General features: G+C 40.2%; 1 protein-coding gene across 1 annotated transcript in view; it reads right to left on the reverse strand.

Moving 5' to 3' along the window:
* dntt (deoxynucleotidyltransferase, terminal) overlaps positions 1 to 21,654 on the reverse strand; it is a 71,294-nt gene that overhangs the window by 24,941 nt on the left and 24,699 nt on the right. The window contains exons 7-10 of the mRNA XM_035663971.1: positions 20,836 to 20,968; positions 12,913 to 13,015; positions 2,030 to 2,278; positions 1,467 to 1,550 (exon numbers count right to left, since the gene is read on the reverse strand). Of these exons, the coding sequence (XP_035519864.1) occupies positions 1,467 to 1,550; positions 2,030 to 2,278; positions 12,913 to 13,015; positions 20,836 to 20,968 (569 nt within the window). The remainder of the gene's footprint in view (positions 1 to 1,466; positions 1,551 to 2,029; positions 2,279 to 12,912; positions 13,016 to 20,835; positions 20,969 to 21,654) is intronic.

Raw genomic sequence — 21,654 nt, forward strand, 5'->3', positions numbered from 1 at the left:
ACATTCTGAAATCTACAGCATAATCCAATGTATTTTTTGATTCATTAATTCATAAAAAGTCCATCTAAAACAACATGTTACTGGCTTAGATAACCATGTATATTAGATTGTAATGTGCATAGAACAATAGAATTATACATGACTTTTCTTTGTTTTTGTTTTTTATATATAGGCCACCGGTCGCCCTGCTCTCTAAATATCAGCATCTGGCATTAATAAACCCATATCAGTCAACCACTACTCTATATAAATTATACAGGCCACGATATAGAATTGAGTATTTACAGTATATAGTTTAGAGAATATTATAGATCCAAGATGAAACTGACAGAAGGTCAGGACTGAGAGAAAAAGGCACAATTACAAATCTGTCTGCTACTTGAGCACAGCACTGTGGATTTATCAATACACAGCACAGTTAGGCTGCAGATATTTCACAGCCATGGTCGGGGCCATAGATTCTAACTTGCACAAACTTCAGCCAGATAAAGGACCAGTAAGTCAGACAGACAAGACTAACATATTCAATTAAACAACCCCTCTGCCCCTGCACTCTCCCTGCTACTAGGGGATGGAGAGGGGGGATGGCAGGTTAATAAGAAGGATGCTTTTTGCTTAACAAGTGGGATGGCATCCCCGCTCAAATCGCCTACTGCTGGCAGTACAGGACTTACAGCAGATGAGCTTGGATGAGCTCAACACAGCCTTAGAAATTGGGCTAAATTGACTCTACTCTTAAATCTACACATCTCTTTGGCCACTACCATAACTTCAACTGTGTCAACGGAAAAAGGAGTCCTGGAACGGATGTGTCGCTTGCTGTTCATTCACAGATCATAATGCTTTGTGCTTGCAGTGGTAGCCATAGTAAGTTCCAGTTTTGTATACTTCTATTTATTCCAAACATGTATTCTCAGCAAAAGAATGGATAAATACTCTGCTTCCATTTCCAGCTTTATGGTGGGCTATTTTCAGCAAAAGATGCAACAAAAATATAGAGTTTAGAACATACTGAGCAAATGGCTGGAAAACAGACAAGTGGATTATGCTGCAGAAGTAGTTTCTTTAGTTTCTTATGGATGTTTTGATACATTTTCTCTGCTGTAAACACTTAGGATTTAAGCATATTGACGCTAAAACATCTCTGTGAAGGATAAAACTACTACGTTATCCACCTTTACAAACCTGATACTTCATTTCTACATTTTGTCAGTCTACATAGTCAGAATGGCAAATTACAAGTGTTTTAAGCTATAGCATAAATCATCATTACAGTAATGGTATTATAAAGATGAATGTCGGAACCTCAGGTATTTTACTCTGGAGTGTGACCAATCTTGGCATACAATATTGTGACTCTTGTTTGAGCCACACCACTAGTTTAAATAACATTTAAATGTTTTTTACATGTTATTAGCTGATTGAAAACAGTTTGGTTGTGTATCTAATCTAATGTTGCAAAGTACCTTGGTTTTGTCGTAAAGTGCATGGTTGTCCAAAAGCATATGCCGCTCCATTCGAGCAAACCTCCTCAGGTCTCTTTCAAACTGCTGTGGAAGAAAAGAATCAATAGTCTGAAATTAAATACAATAACTACTTGTCTGCTTTTATGGCAGTGAAAGAAAACAGTAATAAGTGAATGCATTTTTCCTTCTTGAAGGACTTATTTATTCCATAAGATAGAAGGTATTTTGTATAAGACATTTCTGACATTTTTATGTAATATTGTACACTTGCATAACTCTGTATTATTTCTAACAACTTTCAAAAGAAACGTTTCTTTGAAAATGTTTTAGTTGATTAAAATGTATGTCTCCTTATAACCTGACTCCAAATGAACCCCTTTTTGCTGAAATAAAGACTGCCTGGACTTTGACCTTGATGTTGTTCTTGTGTCCAAGCAACATTTTATTACATGGTGTTTGCACAAACAAGAAATACAGTAACTTTAAAAAGAAAAATGTCTTTAACCATGGATTTGACCTGCAGCTACTGCTCACTGTCATTCAGTCTGTATAATCCTTCATACCCTTGAGCCGGACCAGCCCAGGAGGGCAAAGGCATAACGATCCATAGGTGGCGACACCAAGTCCACGCGCACTGCCCTCCAGCCCCTGATGTCCCCCTCTGCAATGTGGAGACCTCCCCCCACTTGGCTGTCCTCCAGCCGCAGGATCAGGAAGCACTTTGCGAAGTGGTCCATGGCCTCAAATCTGAGGCTGGGAAGCTTTGAGATATCAAAAGTGGATGCCTGGTATTCACAGTACAGTAGAATGCCCTGGTAAAGAGGGGGAAATTACGTATTTAAGAATGGATATTGGTACAAATGAATAATCTATGCTAACTGGGATTTATAGATGTAGATATTTTTTCTTTATAAAATTCTTGCTTCTACTCTATACCACCCTGTCTGTCTGTCCAAGATATACACCAGTCCATTAACTATTCTCTATAACCATTAATAACAGTATTATTTGTAACATAAACATTACATTAAGTAGAAGTTATGAAATTATGAAACAGTCTTTTGCATGGGTATTGGCAAGTGACTTTAAAGAGGACAGCCTGTCTATCTTCCTCAAGAGAGCACCCAGGGGCCCTCTCAGCAAAAAGCCGGTCACCTTTCATCTTTAGCCCAGACTTCAGAGCAGCCTAAAAGAGCCTTATCCGAGGATCAGAGCCTGCACACTGGCTCCTAGAAGGTTAAAAGTACTGGAGTGTAATCTGCAAGCTAGGCCTTCAGCCTTCAACATATCGAATAACTCTATCAATTCCAAAACTGACACCAAAGTAAGGATACCACATTTTAAATAATGTGGTCTCTTAGTCCTGGTCAAAAGCACTTGGGGTCTTGCCAGACCTGAGTCATGCTTTGTTAGCATCATGGTAATTAAGATGAGACCATATCCAAGACCGGCGTGGTTGTTTCTGTGTCACTTACTGGCAGGAACCATTTCATTTTTTAATTTCTATTCATAATGAATACTGCTCGAAGGTTTAAACTTGGATCAAAAAGGTTAATTACAGTAAAATGTTTCAATTCATGGCCTGATATTTGTTAGAGGACCATCAGATTCACTTTTGCCCAGGCAATCAAAACAACCTCTCTGTTATCACGGATAAACTGCGAGTTTGATGACATTCAGTGCTGCACATCTGCCACAAAATGAATTTAAATTAAGTATTTAAGTAAAGGGTTTTACTGGAAGACTTGGCTGAATATTGTCAGTGTAGAAATGATTACCAGTCTGGCAGACAAGGTAGACTATTGCTCCCACTGTCTGACCTAGAATTTAGCATTTAAGGGACACAAAAGTCTTTCAGTGTTATTTGACAGGTAGGATGAGAGTATAGCCACAGAAAAGCCCCTTAAACCTTGTAAAAACTTTGGGATAATTTTTAACCAAATGCTGTGATTTAATGCAGCAGCCCTATCACAGAGCACCTTACCTGATTTTGGATTCATCATAAGTTCATTTAAAGTCTCAACACAGAGTTTCAGTGCTGCGGCACTTATAGAAACCTGACTGCAATTCTTACTAAATGTTATTGCTTTCCATGAGCACTGCAACTTTCTTAAAAACTAAATTCCTCATAATCTAGGAGATTAAAGAAAGCTTAGATACAGGCCTGAAGGTATTGAAAATGGTTGAATAAATGTTATGTTTGCTTAAATATGAGATATTCATTGGAAAATAGTGAGCACAATTTTGAATGAGAGGAATTTTCTAGGGATGGCGTGGATGGGTCTGATTTGTGCAACATCTGTGAACCCTGTTGATAGCTGATATATTAATAGCCTATAAGTGAGTGTGAATGTCGAGACTGATTGTTTGCCACATTTTTTCATTTGGTCCGATAGTCCCGACTTTCCAGACTGAAATATCTCAACAACTGTTTGGTACAGACCCCCATGGTCCACAGAAATGAATAATTCTGGTGATCTCCTGACTTTTCCTCTTCCACCTCCAGGAGACAAAGTTTTTGCTTATTCAGTGAAATGTCCATATATTTGTACACATTTGTATTTTGTACAGACATCTATGGTTCCCGGAGGGTGAATCCTAATGACCCTAACGTCTGGGTTTTCCTCTAACGCCACCTCTAAGTTGCCATTTGTGGTTCTGAGTAAAATATCTTCAGACATTCAGACAGGTACAGACATTCTTTTCCGCACAGAAAGAATTATAACAACTTTGGTGATATTCTGACATGCCCATGAGCCTCAGCTGTACTTTGCATTTAGTCTAATTAATTAATCTAATTAGCAAAACATTAAACATTACACCTGCTAAACATCACCATATTAACACTGTGAGCATGTTAGCAAGCTGACAATATCATCTAGCTTCAAGCACAGAATAGCAGCCTTTGGGCCAAATCTGGGCCCTACACTACAACACTACAATTAAGGTTTCCCATTTATATTTTGTTTCAAACCCTTTGCCTATTTAAAAAAAATAAAACAATAATAATTCTAAGACAACAACAACAACAAAAGAACATTGATTCAACCATAAAAGAATGTCTAATGAGCATCTATAGTATAGATCTATCAATAAAAGTCTCATACTGGAACTATTTTTGGCCAAATGAGCAGGAACCTTTGCTGCTATAAGCCCTTACTTAATAATGGGTATGTGACCTGATTTATAAATCAGTTTTACTATTAAAATAAATAAAATGCAAAACATTAAAATACTCAAAGTTGATCCTGTTTCACTTTGTTTTGTTAAAATCTCCTTACAGCAGCATTAGCACACTTCAGGCAAGTTGTTTGTGTATTTTGATATTTTTAAAAAATTGTAAATTCTCTGTCACAGCTGGAAAGGGAGGGTGGAGCGAGTGAGTTGCAATCTGCAACTACACTGCTAGATGCCACTAAATCCTACACATTGGACCTTCAATAAAATCCAAAGTGTATTATATCAATAGCAAAGTCACCTTGATTGGTTAAATTAAGCTAACAACTGTAACTTTTGTCATGGCTGAGAACAAAGGTAGCCATGGGGCTATGGATGCTGGTATCAGGACATGGACCACTGTGTGAGCATCTGTTCAGACTTGTCATCAGTCTAATTTGAGCCAAGAGTGGCAAAAAGAGAGGATGGCTGTGTGTAGGATCCAACAGAGAGAGACAAGCCTCCAGTCAGCCATAGTAGATGGCTGAAGCCCATTCCCTGGTAAATGGTTCCACTCCTTAGATAATGGAAATCTCTGTCAAGTAAGATGTCAGTGTGTTGAAGAGAGAGAAAGAGAGAGGGCCACTGATGAGAAACAAAGCCTTAAGTGTAAAAAAGAGCGAAATAGAGTGAGTGCAAGAGAGTTAGGGAATAAAGCATTGCACCTGTGAGAGAAAGTAAGAAATAGGTGGACGAGGAGATAGTGGGAACGACGGAAAAGGAGAGGGAGGAAAAAGACAGAGGGTCTTTGAATTGATTTCCTCCAGGCCTCGCCCTGGCTGATTATGCTTCTCCCTGGATGCAGGAGTGTTAAGGCGATTAAGATTACAAATTGTCAATTTAATTCTAGCGGCCGGTGTAATTGTTGGGATACTACTCTCCTCTCACTGGCCATAAATCTGCCACGCTCTCCTTAAAGAGCAATAATTGGGGAAGCGAGTGCAGCGAGCAGCCACTGTGCCTGTCCAGTGCAATGACTGAGGTTAATCACAAAACATTAAACACCTTGTCAGCATAGCCCGAATAGCTGCTACTAAACATTCCTGCCCGACCACCGAACCGCACAACTTATCAGACGAGGACAGCGCTTCCCAGAGGGCAACTGAGAAAGCAGGTACGGAGAAATCCGAGGTGATGATGGTGAAAATCTTGAGTGAAGCAGATCTCAAAGAAGTCGCCAACCCCAGCCTCACTTTTCCTTCTCTAATTATCTTCAGGGGTCGACTCGTTTGTGATGTAAATGCAGGCAAAAATTCTTGCTACTGCACCCCTGGAATGCTTTCCCTCAGCAATTACAGATAACCATTCACCTCCCAATAATAGGCAGGGAGAGGGATTCTTAAAGTTTGCTTTACATTCAGTAATAGCTTAGCTAAAGGCAGTGACAGTCCCCACTTAGATAATGAGGCCAGAATGACGGCATAAAAGCACTTAAACACTGACTAATCTGAAATTAAAATCCCTGCGAGCCACACTTGAGACAAGTTGTGGGAGAAGGTCTGCAACCCATCTCATACATGAGGCCGCAAATGTAGGTCACTTCTTATTCTGGCGGATATTTTGGTCCCTCCTGGCAGTGCATTTCTTTCAGCTCTGAATCATTTTGATGCCTTCAGAGAAAAGTATTAATGAGTTATGATGACAGTTACACAGACTATTAAGTACCTGAATATGGATGCCCTTCGTTCGATGAGGTCTGTGGCCCTTCTGCCTACGCACATAATGTAGTCGCGCTGCTTTCTTTCACAGCAACTCTCTTTCTGTCTGACACACATACACTCACAAATCCACCATAAAAACAGGATGTCATGAAGTTCCCCGTCTCAGCATCGCCGGGGGCTGTTTAGCCCAATAGCGCTCTGTAATCATCTCCCACGCAGCAGGTAATGTCAGTGAGCATCTGAGAGTAAGCTTATTCCACCAGAACTGTTTACAGAGGGAATTACAGAGGAGGACAGCGGGAAGATAATCTTTTCCCCCAAAGCTTCGCCTCTGAGCACTGAAAAAAAAGTCAAGTGAACACGACTTTGGAAAATGTGATCTAAAATGTGAGCTTTTATTTTTTTAAATTGTCTATTTACTCAGGGTCTTTTTTTTGAGAGCAAGCTGAAAGGGTCGCAGCAGCCGGTGCAGCCACCTGCATCCAGTGGACGAGCACGATGTTGTCAGGGAACACGAGGTGCTCTGATCTCATCTCGCAGTCTCTCTGACTCACAGAAAGAGACTTCAAAACTCGCCTTCAAGTTGCAGATTAGCGTGCGTTTGCTAGGGCAGTTTGAACTGCATTTTGACTTTGATTCGCCCAGAATGAAAGCGACTGATTGCTGAAATTAAAGTGCAGCGGTTTGTGTGTCTGTATGTGTGTCCTCTCAATGTCAGTTAAAGTAGCCTTTACGGCTCCGATTTTATTTAGATCTCAAAGTGACTAACTCTATGTGACTGCAAAATAACCTCAGCTTTATGTGCAGCTCTGTCTGAATCACTTATTCAACCAAAGGGAAACTCTCCGATCCCTAACCACATTGACTCAGACCAAATGCAGAACAATAAAGCCTGAGCTGAATGGCATTATGGTGGTGGCAATGCGCGCAGGGCTCAGCCTTCAGAAAGCAGCACTTATACAGTATTTAGAGACAGAGATGATAGATGGATGGAGGATGAAACATGGCCCTCTCCGTCTCTCCGTTGCTATTACCAGGGCCAAGCTGAATCTCATCTGTCTGCCACAGAAGCTGGTGGCTGACCTTGCCTCTGCCCCCAAGTTATGCTTTCAGAATATCAGCAGGAGGGGGGGAAGAAAAAAATGATGAACCCGTTTTTACAAGGACGTTTTCTAGATAGATGTATTTTTAACTCCCTGCAGGCTGAAGAGGGGTGCTGAAGGGGTGGGAGGGGGGCAGCAGGGACCCATGATATTAGGCCTGAGTGAAGACACGTGTGCCCCCAGGGGCTTGATTGCAGATGACAAGGTTACACGACTTAGAGTCAACCTCTGTTACCTCCACTTAATCATTGTCTCTTGCGTCCTCGTCCCTGCAGACCGGTCCCCTTTGCATCCCTATTCCATCCAGCCCGGCTGAGAAGAAAGCTTCCAGTAGTATGACGCTGTCCCTTCTCAGGCTCCTTAAGCCTTTTTAAAACCTGCCCTACCAGCCTAATTCACTGTCTCACATCCATTCTACCTCCTTATCCCCACACATTCACACATACTTTCACACCTTCACCTTGTTCCCCCTACCTATAGTGAGCGTAAGTGGCTGCAAGTGGTGAGAGCTCCCCGCGATAACATACAGTAAGTAGGAGGTAATTATCGTCAGGACGGACCGCTGAAGGAGTAGAGGCATGTGGAGGTGTGGGTAGAAGAGGGGACGGAGGGATTTATTTTTAAACCCAGCTGATGACAAAAAGAAGCCGACAGCTAGGCTAGACAGCGCGGTCCTGCTCTTCATCAAACACTTGTCTCCTCTCATGACCCTCTCCAACTACGCATTTATCTGAGGCAGAAAACTGTGTTGACAAAGAAAAAAACCTTACACATCCTCTCCCTTGGTTTTCTTTACACAATGTGATGTACTGTACATATTTTATAAGTGATATTGTCCGTAATATATTTGCACTGGCTTTTGGAGATCCAGTTTTGCTGTAACATGTTGCATCATCATCCATGTTCAGTGGAAGGGAATTCAACTGGTCTGCATGACATTAATTATAAAGGACTTTACATTAAAGCCTCTCTGAAGGCAGACATAATCTCATTGGTGTGACTGGTGTGACCTTCTGCACACACCTCTATTTGGTGTGGTAATATTAAATGACTAGTTTCACATTTGATATATAAGATAGAACTATATCTTACACAATATAAACATGGTTGCTGTAATCACTGTTCATAGAGGCCACAATGTCTACACTGTAAGAAATGGGGGGAAAGATCCACAGTTCTTGTTCTGTGCACAATGTTTTTTAAAGTTCTGTCTATTCAAGAGGCGTTTCAGCATTTTTCAATCAATTGCCCATTTGACAGCACAGCCACGCGTCTATTTTAATCAATATAGCTGTCTATTCAGGCCGTATTCACATGTATTTTCAACCGTTTTAGTGGGCGTTCAATGCAAAGAGCTGCGTTGGTGGCGGCGTGCTGCTTCAAGTAATGGAGGGACAATGAAATACGATCCAGAAATTCCAGCTAAAGAACTGAGACTGAAGGCTTATTAGAAGCCAAAAAACTGCCCAGCGTACTATGAGAAAAAATTGGATTACCACGGTGACAATTATTATCTTTTGTTGCAATGGTCACTAGGTGAACAGCAGAGATGCAGAATTGACATTACAAAGTAATCTACCAGGAATGTGCAAATATCTGACTGGCCAACACCTGCGCTTTTTGGCAGAGCTCTCTGCACTGGGACACATGCCACATTAATTTCGTTTAAATACTACTTCTCATACTCATACTACCTTTGGCTAAACTTTACAATTGATTTTTGCACATAAAAATAATTGTACACTTAGGACACCATTTTGTACATTGTGTACATGCTTTTCACTCTAAAGAGGTTCATATATCATGGCCAGTATATAGAGGAGTTTAGAGGATGATAACAGTGACCCACAGCTCTGTATGCTTCTCTAAAACCTTTTATTAAATAAGAAAAACAGCCCTCAGATTTGAGTCAATGCATTTTCAGATAACACATTCTAATGTGTGGTTTAAATAGTTGAAAAGAGCTTTCGCATAGCAGATATTTGGACACGCCAAACATAGGTGTAACCAAAAACAGTATTATTTGCTGCATTATAACAGTTGTTTATGTTGTTAGTTCAACATTTCCTGCCATGCAAATCAAATATCTGCTATAAAAAGATCTGAATAAAATGGTGTATCTGATTTATTTGCTACCTATGTAAAGTACAAATATTAATATAATAAGATTTTTGACATAGAAGAAAAGAAAAGCTGGTGATGCACATCCAGCAAACACAAATCCATAATATAGAGCCTTTTGTCTTTTATACTTTTAACAGAAACTAATAGGAAGCATGTGGAAACATAAAGTTCATATTGTTGTTAATGATGATTTTCTAAAATTCTACTTGAATCCTTAATTATTAGTTTCCTCACAGCTGTTTCACATTGATAAAAATGTGATAAACATGTGCATTAAATGGTAGTGTGAAATTCTTTAAGCTTCAAATGGGGAAGTGGGAGAACAAGTTCAGGGACTACTGCTTTAAAGTTTGCGGATATTCAGGAATCTCAAACGGAAAGGTCATTATTCATGGATGAAAAACAACCATTTCTATTTATATGCCAGTTATATAACAGCAAATCCAATCAATGTTTGTGTAACTGAACTTGCAGACATTAAAGTGATTTGGAAATTTCCCCCTTTCAGAGGCTGAATCTATGCAGCTGCTTTCGTCTACACAAAATATGAACGTACAAACTAACGCAAACGTGCTGTGATGGAAATTTCCATCTTGTGAAGCCAGAGGGCTGGATGAGGTAAAAGCAGTAGGTGTAAATATGAGCATGCTTGACTGTTTGCACAATTGTGGTTAAGACCTCAGTTTAATGTTATTAGATGAATGTGTTTACATAGACAGTAAACAGTTTTAATTAGACACTTCTGGAGAGCATTGATATTTGTCACATTACTGTTATATTAGCAGCAAATAATTGTCATCTTCATTATTGGCTGAGTGCATACGTGTATGTAAACATAGCCTCTCTGTGTGTTTTATCTCTCACACACATATTTTCTCACTATTCTCATTTTCTACTCACTTTCTCTCCTCTTTAATCAGCCACTATCTCTCTGTCTCTCTGTCTGTCTTACACATTCATCCTCCTTTTTCTCTCCTCTCGCCCACCTCTCTTTTTTGCCCATTTTCCATTAAAGGGCCCATCTTCCATTAATGGGACTGCAGATGGTACTTGAAAGTGCAGCTAAAAGTTCTTAAAGTAACCTGCTTAATTGTACTATTTCTCTTTTACCTTATTCACTCACCTTTTCCCAGTCTCCTTTCATTAGAGTCAACGAAACCTGCAGAACCACAGACCACCTTTCTCTAAGCTTTATTTTTTTTAAAAAGGTGCTGTAAGTTTCCAAGGACGCAGGTCTGAATGATGGAAAGTGACCATCTCAATTTTATGTCTTTTTATGGAAACATTCTGCACTAGTCAGAGATCTGTCCTTAAGTATTGTTAATTCTTCATATTTTCATCTAAAAATCTTGTATGACTGACTTTTGGATTTATGAGCTTTTTATCATGTATCTTAATAGTGCTATCAAGTCCAAATCACAATATACCAGCAGCATGTTGGCAGGAAATTATGCCACTTTTTTGTCATTAATTCAGTATGTCATGAATGCAAACATGTCTCTTTGTTTGGGTCAAAGTACATGCAAAGACATAAATCAGTCTTCTGTGCCTACGCTTGGTATATTACTGTGTGCATTATGTGTCTAAGTGGATGCAAAGGAAAATGTTGATTAGTAGAGATTGTTGGGCAGCCCTTTTGGTCAGATGAGTAAAATTTACAGAGTCATTCATCGAGTCAATAAACACTGTAAGACATAGATGCAGTAATGTAGTCCTCACACTAACTTAAACACCTGGACTGGGTAGCAGCAATAAAAAAAAACATTTCTAAGTGTGTGTTAAAGATCCACTGTGTAACATTTAGAAGGATCTATTGGCGAAACTCAATATAATATTCATAGCTATGTTTTCAGTAGTGTAGAATTTTTGTGTTTTTGTTACCTGACAATGAGCCTACAGAGGGAGTGAGTCCTCCTCAATGTAGTTCATGTTGAACAGCCATGTTTCTACAGTAGCCCAGAACAGACAAACCAAACACTGGCTGTAAGGCCTTTTGAGCAAGTTTTATGGCCACTGTAGTTAGCTCCCATGCTTGGAAGGCTGAGCTGTATTCAGGTGGTGGCAATCTGCAGCTTCACTGCTCGATGCCACTAAATCCTACACACCAGCCTCTTTCAGGCTGTTCTGCGTTTTAGCAAATAGCCTACTAGTTAGTTATTAAATCTGGTTTGAGCATAAAACTGGAAATGTTGTAGCTGGTAAACTTTAGTAATGTGTATATCGGTTGCTGGGGAACATTAATAGCAGCGGAAGTCAGCAGGAAGTTACTGTAGCGTCACACTACTATAATCTAACATACCCAAAAACAAAAACTGACAAACAATTAAACTTTGTAAATGTACATTGAAAATATGTGTGTCAGAGTTATTAGTATTCATGCAGTATAGAATAGTGGGAAATATCTGATTTTGCTAAGCTAACTGATGCTCTTTTTGTCATTTGCTTTTATTGGCATAGTGGCGTAATTTTATTTTTGTAAAATGTATTTTAAATTCTTCAGTTTACATCATTAATAAATATGCTGACCATATTTCCTATTTGACTCAGCAAACATAACAGGTTACAAAGATATTAACAAGCTAATGTTAGCTTTGTCAGTTATTTTAGTTGCATACGAATCAGTTAGTAACTTAAGTGAAAACTAATCTAACAGAAAAACTAGTTTGAGTGGTGCAATCCTTTTTAATGTCATGCGTAAATCTCCACTTGAACACTTGAACACTAGGCTAAGTTAGAACTGAGGGGCTAATACAAAGTGCTCGTTTGCAATGTAATGCAATCAAATATCAGATCCCTGCAAAAGAATATTACCTTATGAGGTTTTAAATGTCAAGTGATGTCAGTTCAACTCCGTGGTACTTTTCAAGGCTGTACCTAGTTTCTATGCTGTACAGGATTCCTTTAATTTGTCGACTGCTGTTTGTGTTATTGTGTGTAGGTTTGATTAAAAAAGTGTTTGATTATGCAAATGGTAAAAACTAATGGCCAAAAGGACCCCAAAGTTTTAGTTTCTTGAGACCCTAAAGGGTGCAAAGCAGTTTTACTACTTATTGTATTGTAACACTCGAGTAGTACGAAAATACAGGTTTTCAAGAGAATATTCTGCAGTGCTCTGTTTATCCTATCATTTTGTCCACAAAGTTGTGTTTTCATATTTACCTTAACCTATGATCAATTTTTGTTTTTCCAAAATACATTTAAATTGAGTGATTTGGATTTAAACCAATACAGCTTAGTAATTATATAAATTGTAGGGAAAGCACAACATTTCATTCACAAATGATGGCTTAACATCCTCATTACTTCCCTTAAATGCAAAAAGAAGTGGAACAACATACTTACTTGCTTTGTCAGTTTATCAATGATGCTGGGTAACAGACCCTCCTCCTTCCCCATCTGAGTTGTGGTCACGATAAAGTCTACGTCATGACCAAACTCCTTCCCCCTGGAGATAAAGACATACCACTGTTACCCACTCACTGTGTGAAGGAAATAATGAAAAGAATTATCTTTTAGTCACAGCTCTTAACTGATGAAGAGGGAAGGTGGCAGCCGGAGCTATTAAAAGCACAGGCCATACTAATGGCACTGACTTTTTTCATTATTCAAACAAGTAATTTGTCCTAAGTTGTTAAGTGTAAAAGCTCCCTTTTTGTTGCCTCAGCTGTCAGAGCTTTAACTTTTATGAGAATCATCATTTTCTACTTGGATCAGTGTCATAAAGCAGACCCATATGGAGCCTGACAGCGCTTACACAATGCATTTTCTCTGTCAGCACTACTGCAGGCAAGGGGTGTTTCGGTACTGTAAGTGATTATCAAGTGATTATCAGGCAGGCACAGATAAGAAAAGATATGAAAAGCTCAGCAGAGAACCCCTGCATTTACATTACATTTGTACACAAAAGGAATGAAGATGCAGCTTGGGATGATTGATGTCTGTGCATTTCAGTAGCTCTCTCACACACTGTGGATTAGAAATATGACTTGTTTAAAGCTGGTTTATGGTTTCGGGGTAGTGATTTGTTTTGTTACAATAAGTAAGACATATTCTTATTTAAATTCATGTTGAATGAATGTCTTCACTGAAAATGTCTTTGAGCACAACACTGTCAGAGTATGTAATGAGGCATGCAGATAAAATCTAAATTCAAGCTATTAGGTTATCAAAATCTGTTTCTGCATGTAAAATGTTTAGCCCTGTGTGACTCAGAGTGGGAGGTTTCTAAGAACCAGTGGTGGAGTTCTGTCGATTTGTGCTCCCTTATCGCACCTTCATACTGTGGCATAAATGTATTTACTTATAAGCTAACCTGTGCTGTAACACACGTACATGTTGCACAGTCCACTTCCACACGGGAGTCAATGTGTGGAGAAGATGCAGAAACATTGATATACCTAATATTGAAGCAATTAGATTAGATTAGTTTTTTCAACACAAATCAGCCAGAGCTCTTATTGGCCCAGATCACTCAAATGGAGGTTAATTCTTATCTGATTCAGTGGCACCATTCAGTTTTACAAATAGAGTACAGATAGTTGAAGTTAATCAGATATATTCCACTTCCATTGTTACTAACTCAGGAACAACCCAGGGTTGTGTATGCTCTTTATAAAGACGATTGAAAAACTCCATTCCAAATACATTTGAGCTTTCAGATGACACACTGTTGTCTTTGTTAGGCACCGAAGATGATCAGTATTGTACAGTTAGGTTAGTGGGTTTGGTGTGAAAAGAATTCACTTATCTTTAATCCAAAGATGAAATAATTTTTCGGTCTTCCAGTGAACTCTTATCCTCCAGCTGTCAGCGTCCATAACACACAGAGTGAAGTTTCCTCCTATAAATCTATAGGTGTCTATGTGGATGCTGGAGTGCTCATATAAAGTGTATCAGGTTACAACAATGCATTTACTGTCTAAGGAGACTGAGGACATTCAGGGCAAACAAACAGATCCTGTTATTGTTTTTTCTAATCTATAATACAGACTGTTATGCAGAACCAGTGTATAATACTGTTAAGCTTAAAGCTAGACTGGCTACTGCTATGTGTCTGAGGGTGAGGGTCAAACGCTGGAATCAAGTTTCCAAACTGCATGTAAGAACGTCTCTGGCTGCTAATATTACATTACAAATCGGACCCCTCTCATATTTTATTTGAAGAGTTTCAATTTTACCATCAGAGGGAGGAGGCACACTGGCTCGACTTAACAGGTTCAATCAGGATGGAGGATCATACTATTTATTCTCTCTCTCTCTCCTCCTTTTCCCACTTCCAACTCAATCTGCTGACGGAGGGCGTTTTGCCAGTTCTTGCCACGACCTATGTGAGCCAATCATATCGTTGTTGTCAAACTACCAAACTGCTCCTTTCTCTGCCGCTGTCGGCTGTCATTCCAGTGTCAGATCGATGTAACCCAACTCCACCCCATTCACCTCCGGTTTTCATCACGTCCAGCACCCATGGGTCCTTCCACTGAGCTCATCAGAAGTCCCCCTGCATGTCACATCCATCCCTTCAGCCATTTCTTTTCACCCACAGACTCGAATCGAATATTCCAGTATTGCTCATGGCATCTCTACTGCCTTAAAATATTACCATCAACTTACTTTTCTGCACTATGTCAAATAAATCAATTTAATAACACAAGTCTCTCCTAATTTGACTGCATGTAACATTTCCTTTTACTAATGAATACTTGGTTGCAAATATAATTACTTCTAAAACAGATGGTGACAGGAAGTTAAATGTTTCCTGAAATGTGAATTTAATAAACATCATGCACACATGGGACATCGCCTGTCCTTGAAAGTGTATTTATATTTGTTGCTTTGAAGGTCATGACAGGAGCTGATTTGATTGGCTATTACTGAAGCGCGTTCTAAGTCCACCTGCTGATAATGTATTCCTCCTACTAGCAAAACATTCATCCTGTTCCTGCCAGTTCTCCAGACTGGTCCATGTTTTGCCGGGGCTGCATGCACCTCCAGTCGACACAATTACAAAACCAGTTGGCAACACCCACATGTCTACATTACACTTGTGTGCATTTCAGCTTACACCCAAATTCACGGAAATGTAGTAAAGCTGTTGTATTTTAATTTTCCAAATAAAGTCTTGATTCAAATTATCACTGGCTTTATTTCAAGCAAGACACCAAGACAATGGTGGCCTAAAGCAACAATTTGACAATTTCATCTGAATTGGAAACTGCCCCAAAGTGTAAATAATGAGAGTGAATGTGTTTGGACTGAGCACCGGTCTAAGGTGTTTCCCTGCCTTTCATTCTGAGACGACTCAAACAGCAGTCAAGTTGAATAATGAAAAGAAAAAGTGGGCTCCTGTGATTGAAGTAACCCACTAAAACAACCTCATATGGCAAGGTTTTTATCAGTCTTAAAAATAAGAACAATGCCCACAAAAACACACAGCAAACATCATCCATGAGCGCCAAAGTTGCCCCTCAAATTACAGAAGCTTCCCCCTGCCAGGCTGTGATCTGCTCAAGTTGGCTGCCACCTCAGCTTCGGCCTACACGGGCGCTACCTGCCAAAAGGGCCAGGCATAATTTCAAACTAATCATTACCCAAAGCCCACTCACACGCACACTCTCACTCAACTTTTGTTAAACAATAGGTGAAATCATACAGACGTTAGTGCCGGTGTCACCGCTAACAACAAAGTGAAATTACAACGAATGTCAGGGGCGATGCGGCTCCAAAGAAACCTCAGCTGCCACGAGGCTCCGGGTTTGATCTCTCCTCACCACCTCCAACGAATGAGTGACAGCAGCGAGAGAGAGGGACATTAAAGGAACGGAGAGAGGCTGTGAATGGCTCCTGGGTAAGCTTCAAAGGTCACCGTTGCTAATTCAGGGAGCAGGGAAGTATTAGAAAAACAGCCATTAGAGCTCCACCAGGCATGATAATGTTAATGGTTAGCGTTAGTGGCAGAGAGCATGTACCCCTGTGGCATTAACAGGTTCACTCAGCAGATGCTGCTTCAGTCACAGTCATTTAACTTGCCCTGTGACTGTATATAATTTATTCTCTTTCAAGAGTAATAGAAGATGTGGTAGTACTCAGTTTTAGGTTTGTGTTCATACTCAGTGGTATTCATGTAGGCCTTTATTTGAAAAGTTGACACTTCTTTAATGAGTTGACTCGTAGAACACGGCTATTTGAGACTGCATCACAGATTTCCATCTGCTGAACGAGCAACTTTCCTCCGAACCCTCCAACACTCTTAATTGGCAACACTGAGATTCCACAACACTTCCAGCTTGTACAGTGCGCTCAAGTTGTTAAGTGAATCTCACTGCTAGCCTCTGCTGCGCTGGCAAAACTCACTCGAGTGCACTGCATAAATGTGTGCCATGAATAGTAAAAAACCGAAGCAGGAGAGAGACGGAGAGATCATCAGCATAAATTCAGTTTACCTCCAATCAGGGCTTAAAAACAACCTGATTTTATCAAAGCCTGTGTGCGTGAGAGGGCTAACATGGGAATTGATGGTTATTTGAGGAGAGGAAGACCGTGGCATTACACTTCTCCGCTCCTTCCTGATTGCACCGGCGCATTAGTATGTGTCGGGTCTGTGCAGATACCTCCTCTCGTTCAACCCCAGTCAGCGGAAAAAGTAGACAGCACGTGGGGCACATTCTCCCCAGTAAAGACGGTGTTTTTCTTCTGCTCTGCCTCTAATGGTGTACCTTTAGAATTCTGTTGTTATTTAGCATTAGGCATTCACTCCTGCTCAGCAGGAGATATGGCTGGGAAGATTCTGCTGAAAATATGAGCTTTGATGGGCTGTTAACACACTGTGCCCAGTAATACCACCAGTGTTTCTATCAATTTGGTGCAACACAGAGTAAAGCAGTTGAATTTAGCCAGTCTACTATTTTATTGCGTGAGGGAAAATGATAAATTATTTATTCTTTCTGCACAAAGCCTATGAAATATACATGGTTATTTACAAATTTGCGTGGACAACAGGGCGACATGTATAAATAATACAGATGTGGGAAGTGTTGTTGCTGCTGCTGGAAATTTCACAGAATGCATTCATCTGCAGGAAGGAGAGTTTGGTCAGGGAAAAGAAACAGGTCCGTGCATACTAATGCATCATTTCACCTTGTATCTCGCTTGCCATCTTAGTTTCTTGCTAATGCAGAAAAACAAGGTGATAATCAGTAAGATATAACATAAAAGGAAGAAAAAGCAGCCAGTGTGAAGCATCAGTGGGCTATACCTCATGATGAGACAGCTTGTTTTGCTCTTTCCCTTGCAAGCTGATAATAGAGTTGGTTTTAAAAATCATGACACCCTGAACTAAACTGATAAGGATGACTTATCTCTGTTGTTGTTCAGGGGAAACAATGCAGCAGGATTCGGCTCCTGTTTGAGGATTTGAGAGCAGACACCATTGGCCCCCTCATCAGTGTCACTTTGAGTCGTATTCCAGACAATCTGATGTTAAATAAGATCCACAGCAGGGACTTGCAGGCTTCACACCGAAATAAATACAGCGCTCCGCTGACACTGCGTGAGCCTTTCACCGACAGTGGTAGTAGAAGCTGTATTTTCAAGCCTAATCTATTTTTAATCCTCCCCCCAACAAAACCGCTTTAAGACTTGTCACCCGCCTTCCACAGCTGTCCTTTCAATAAGGCTAATGTCAGTGGCATCAACAAATCCTCACCATGCTGTTTCCCTCTGAAGTGGATGACAGCTTGAGTTTACTGGAGCACGGCGCTTATTTCCTGAAACTTTTCGGAGCCCAGTTGCTTCTTTGTGTACGTTATCCAGAGATGAAAGAATTTTCCAGAGCCAAGTATATCTATTTAAAGAGGTATAGAGTATATGTGTGTTTCCATGTTTGACAAGGGCTATCGGCTGGAAAGATGAAGCTAATAAGAGACTCCACATCACACTCAAAATTATAGGTAATTAAATCGAGTTTTGACAGGACTTTAGAAGGGGAAATTTTCAAATATGTCACACTGAAGAGAATTAGTGGGTTATTAGTGGTGCTGCTGGCATCTTAGAGAGCATATAAACTATTTTGATATAATGGGCCTTCTAACGCCCCCTGCTGTGTTTTAACCATGTCTGGAGAATCAGTTTTTCAACAAGATAAAGGTAAATTACTTACTTACTGACTGATAATGTACAAGTCATCATTCTTCAATTATAGCTCCGCATGATTCCAATTAGATCTCACGTAATGCTCCCCAAGCCTGCACCAAATATGAGATGAAGTAAATGTGTGCTTCATCTCCCTGTGTTTGAAGCCATAAAAACTCTCTCACAGGCCCCTTTACACTTTGCAGCAGACTCCTGGCCCATAAATCTTGCGCCGTTCCTCCCCTTCATTCTTGATGTTAACTATCCATGATGCTCTAATCACTTTTCTCATCTCCTTTACCACATTTTCCCCTTGAGCAGCAGTTATTTACATAATCAGATATCATTCCAGCTGTCATTTATCCTTTTGAAGATTAGAGATATTGGATTTTTTTTCTTGTGCTGTTTGATACCATCTTTACTTAGGAAACTTGTGGACCACCAAGACAAATTAAATATACAACACAGTCCCGACATGAAAGCTAGACTATGTAACTTCTAAAAGAAGAAATAATACAATCTTCCTATTTAGGCTGACCATATTTTCCAACCCCCAAACCGGGACCCTGAAATTTACAGCACGTTCATACATGCGCACATGTATGCACCTATGCACACACAAAGCAGCGTGAGAGTATATTATTTCAGCACTTAGCACACCTACCAAGCGTACCATGCAAGCCATGAACGTAGTTTTTGTTGGGGTTTTTTGCTGGGTACTTTATGAATGACTAAGCTGGAGCTCTTTAGAAAAGACCGACAGCTAACCGTTACCAGACTGACAGCTTCTGTCAGAAAAAAGCCAGAAGCGCCATAGCCTGTGGAATATAGTGTTTTATGGTTCAGTACTAAATTTCTATGTAAAATAGAATGAGACACAGCTTATGACTCATTTCCACTTGTGCTACTGCAACAACAGCTTAGCCTTCTAACTTTTGCTAAATTTGTCGCTGAGTGGCACTTGCCACAGTGGTTGTTGTTTAGAAAAAGTTACTTTGTCTCATTTTAAAAGTCAGTCCATGACAGCGTTTCTCAAACTGTGGGGCGGGCCCTGCTGAGCCACTGCAGGTGGAGCGTGGATGACCTGGGGAGAAATATGGAGTGGAACAAAGCTGAATGAATCTGATTTATGGAGGGAAAATAAAGGGTTTGCTGAAGCCATTGTGCTGACCTTTATTTCACTTCCACTTGGATCCTTTTTTATTAGTTTTGTTTCTCCTATCACTGTTAATGATTGATAAATATTGTGGGGAGTGGAGCGGGAATTTTCTCTGGTGTCTGTTTGAGAACCACTGGTTTATGATAATTTCGTACCAAACTTTGACAACCTGGAATATGTTAGAATACAATAAATAGAGAAAAGGGAAACATTCATATGTTTTTTAAAGAAAAAAGGGAACTCTCCCTGGCAACATGTAACATTTGTAGCTCAGGCACTATTAAAGACCATCAGCTAAGCTGTGGCAGCTCTGTCACCCCTGTTGAGAGGCAAGCGCCTGTCCTTACTGCCAGACTGCTTTTGAATTATTTACCTCACACGCCACTGGTTATGGCTGGATTTTTACAACACCACAGAGTAGAGTGCTCCACGCTTACTCAGGCACAAAGCAGCGCACATAAAAAAAGAGCAGCACAAAGAGGTGGTGATGGAGGGAGGCGCCAGCTGTGAGCAAATAGTTGCACTCAGTAGGTAGCTTTAAAGGAGCACTCAGCATGCACTCTGAGATTGACAATGTAATGCATTTCATCATCTTAATGTAAATGCAACACTATGCTGGGAATGACCTGTGCACTCAAGATTCATTTTTTTATTATCAAGAACAAAGAGATTGTGAGCTGTCACACACTGTGTTGTCAAATAAACATATTTGATCTATCAATTCATATCAACTGCAGGATGCATTCAAGCGCCAGCAGCTCTGACGCGTCTACCCACACACCCTCTGTGACTTAGTGTGACAGTAGTAATAAGGATGAGAATTCAAGCAGACCTCTTGAGACATTTCTAATATCTCTGCATTCTCATGTGCGTAACCAAAATGAGTTGAACAAATATAGTGTGGAAAAAGTGCAGCATAGGAAGTGCCATTCTATTTCAACTACCATATCAACACTGAAAGGAGGAGACAAGTCCTGTACCTGCGAAAGCCACCTGTCAGTGCCACCACGGCGTCCGGTGTGATCGCATGGACAGCTTCGTCAATAATGTTCCTCAGGGCTAGGGCCTCTGCTTTACTGACAGCCCTGGAGATGTCTCCATAATGCTGAAAACCTGCAGGGAAAAGACCACGTGGTTATTAGTCTGGGAGCCTGCCATCAATCATAGCCATTTGCTCTGGGGAAGTGGAGAGTCAGGGTGAATTAAAAGTAAGGTAAAATGTGATGTGTTCTGCTGGCTGATAGGAGGTGACTAGAGGTGCATGCTTGCTGCAAACACAAGAGAATTACAGCCACTGTAGATACTGAGCTAAATCATGATTGATGGATTGATGGGTATCTTGTTGATTTCAAGCATCTCACTTAGTTTTTTTTTTTTTCACGTTTCTGTGCTACATAAAAAATTCTCCTTTGCTTCTCTTGGATCAGACGGACATACAAGCCAATTAATTACAAAACCTTTAATGACATTTCCATCTGTACTGCAATAACATAACTGGGATAATCCATGTTTCTGCCCTTTTAAGATTTACAGAGTACAGTGGAGAGATCAGGGTTCAAACACATTTTCCATGTCAAAAACTCGCATTATTTCTCTGCATGGAGCAGAGACTGCAGTGTTCCCAATGATGGATTATGACCAGTTTGATGAAGATGTCTGTCAGCGTAATACATTATTGGATGGAGTTTCAAACTGAATGAGAACCTGCAAGCAGTGTAATATAATGTTTTGAATTACCACCTCATGCAGTGCTACAGTATATGCACCCAGCAACATCCTGAGCAGCAGAAGAAGCAGAG

The sequence above is a fragment of the Morone saxatilis genome, unplaced genomic scaffold, assembly GCF_004916995.1.
Source record: "Morone saxatilis isolate NCDOM2014 unplaced genomic scaffold, NCSU_SB_2.0 Contig19, whole genome shotgun sequence".
Classification (NCBI taxonomy): domain Eukaryota; kingdom Metazoa; phylum Chordata; class Actinopteri; family Moronidae; genus Morone; species Morone saxatilis.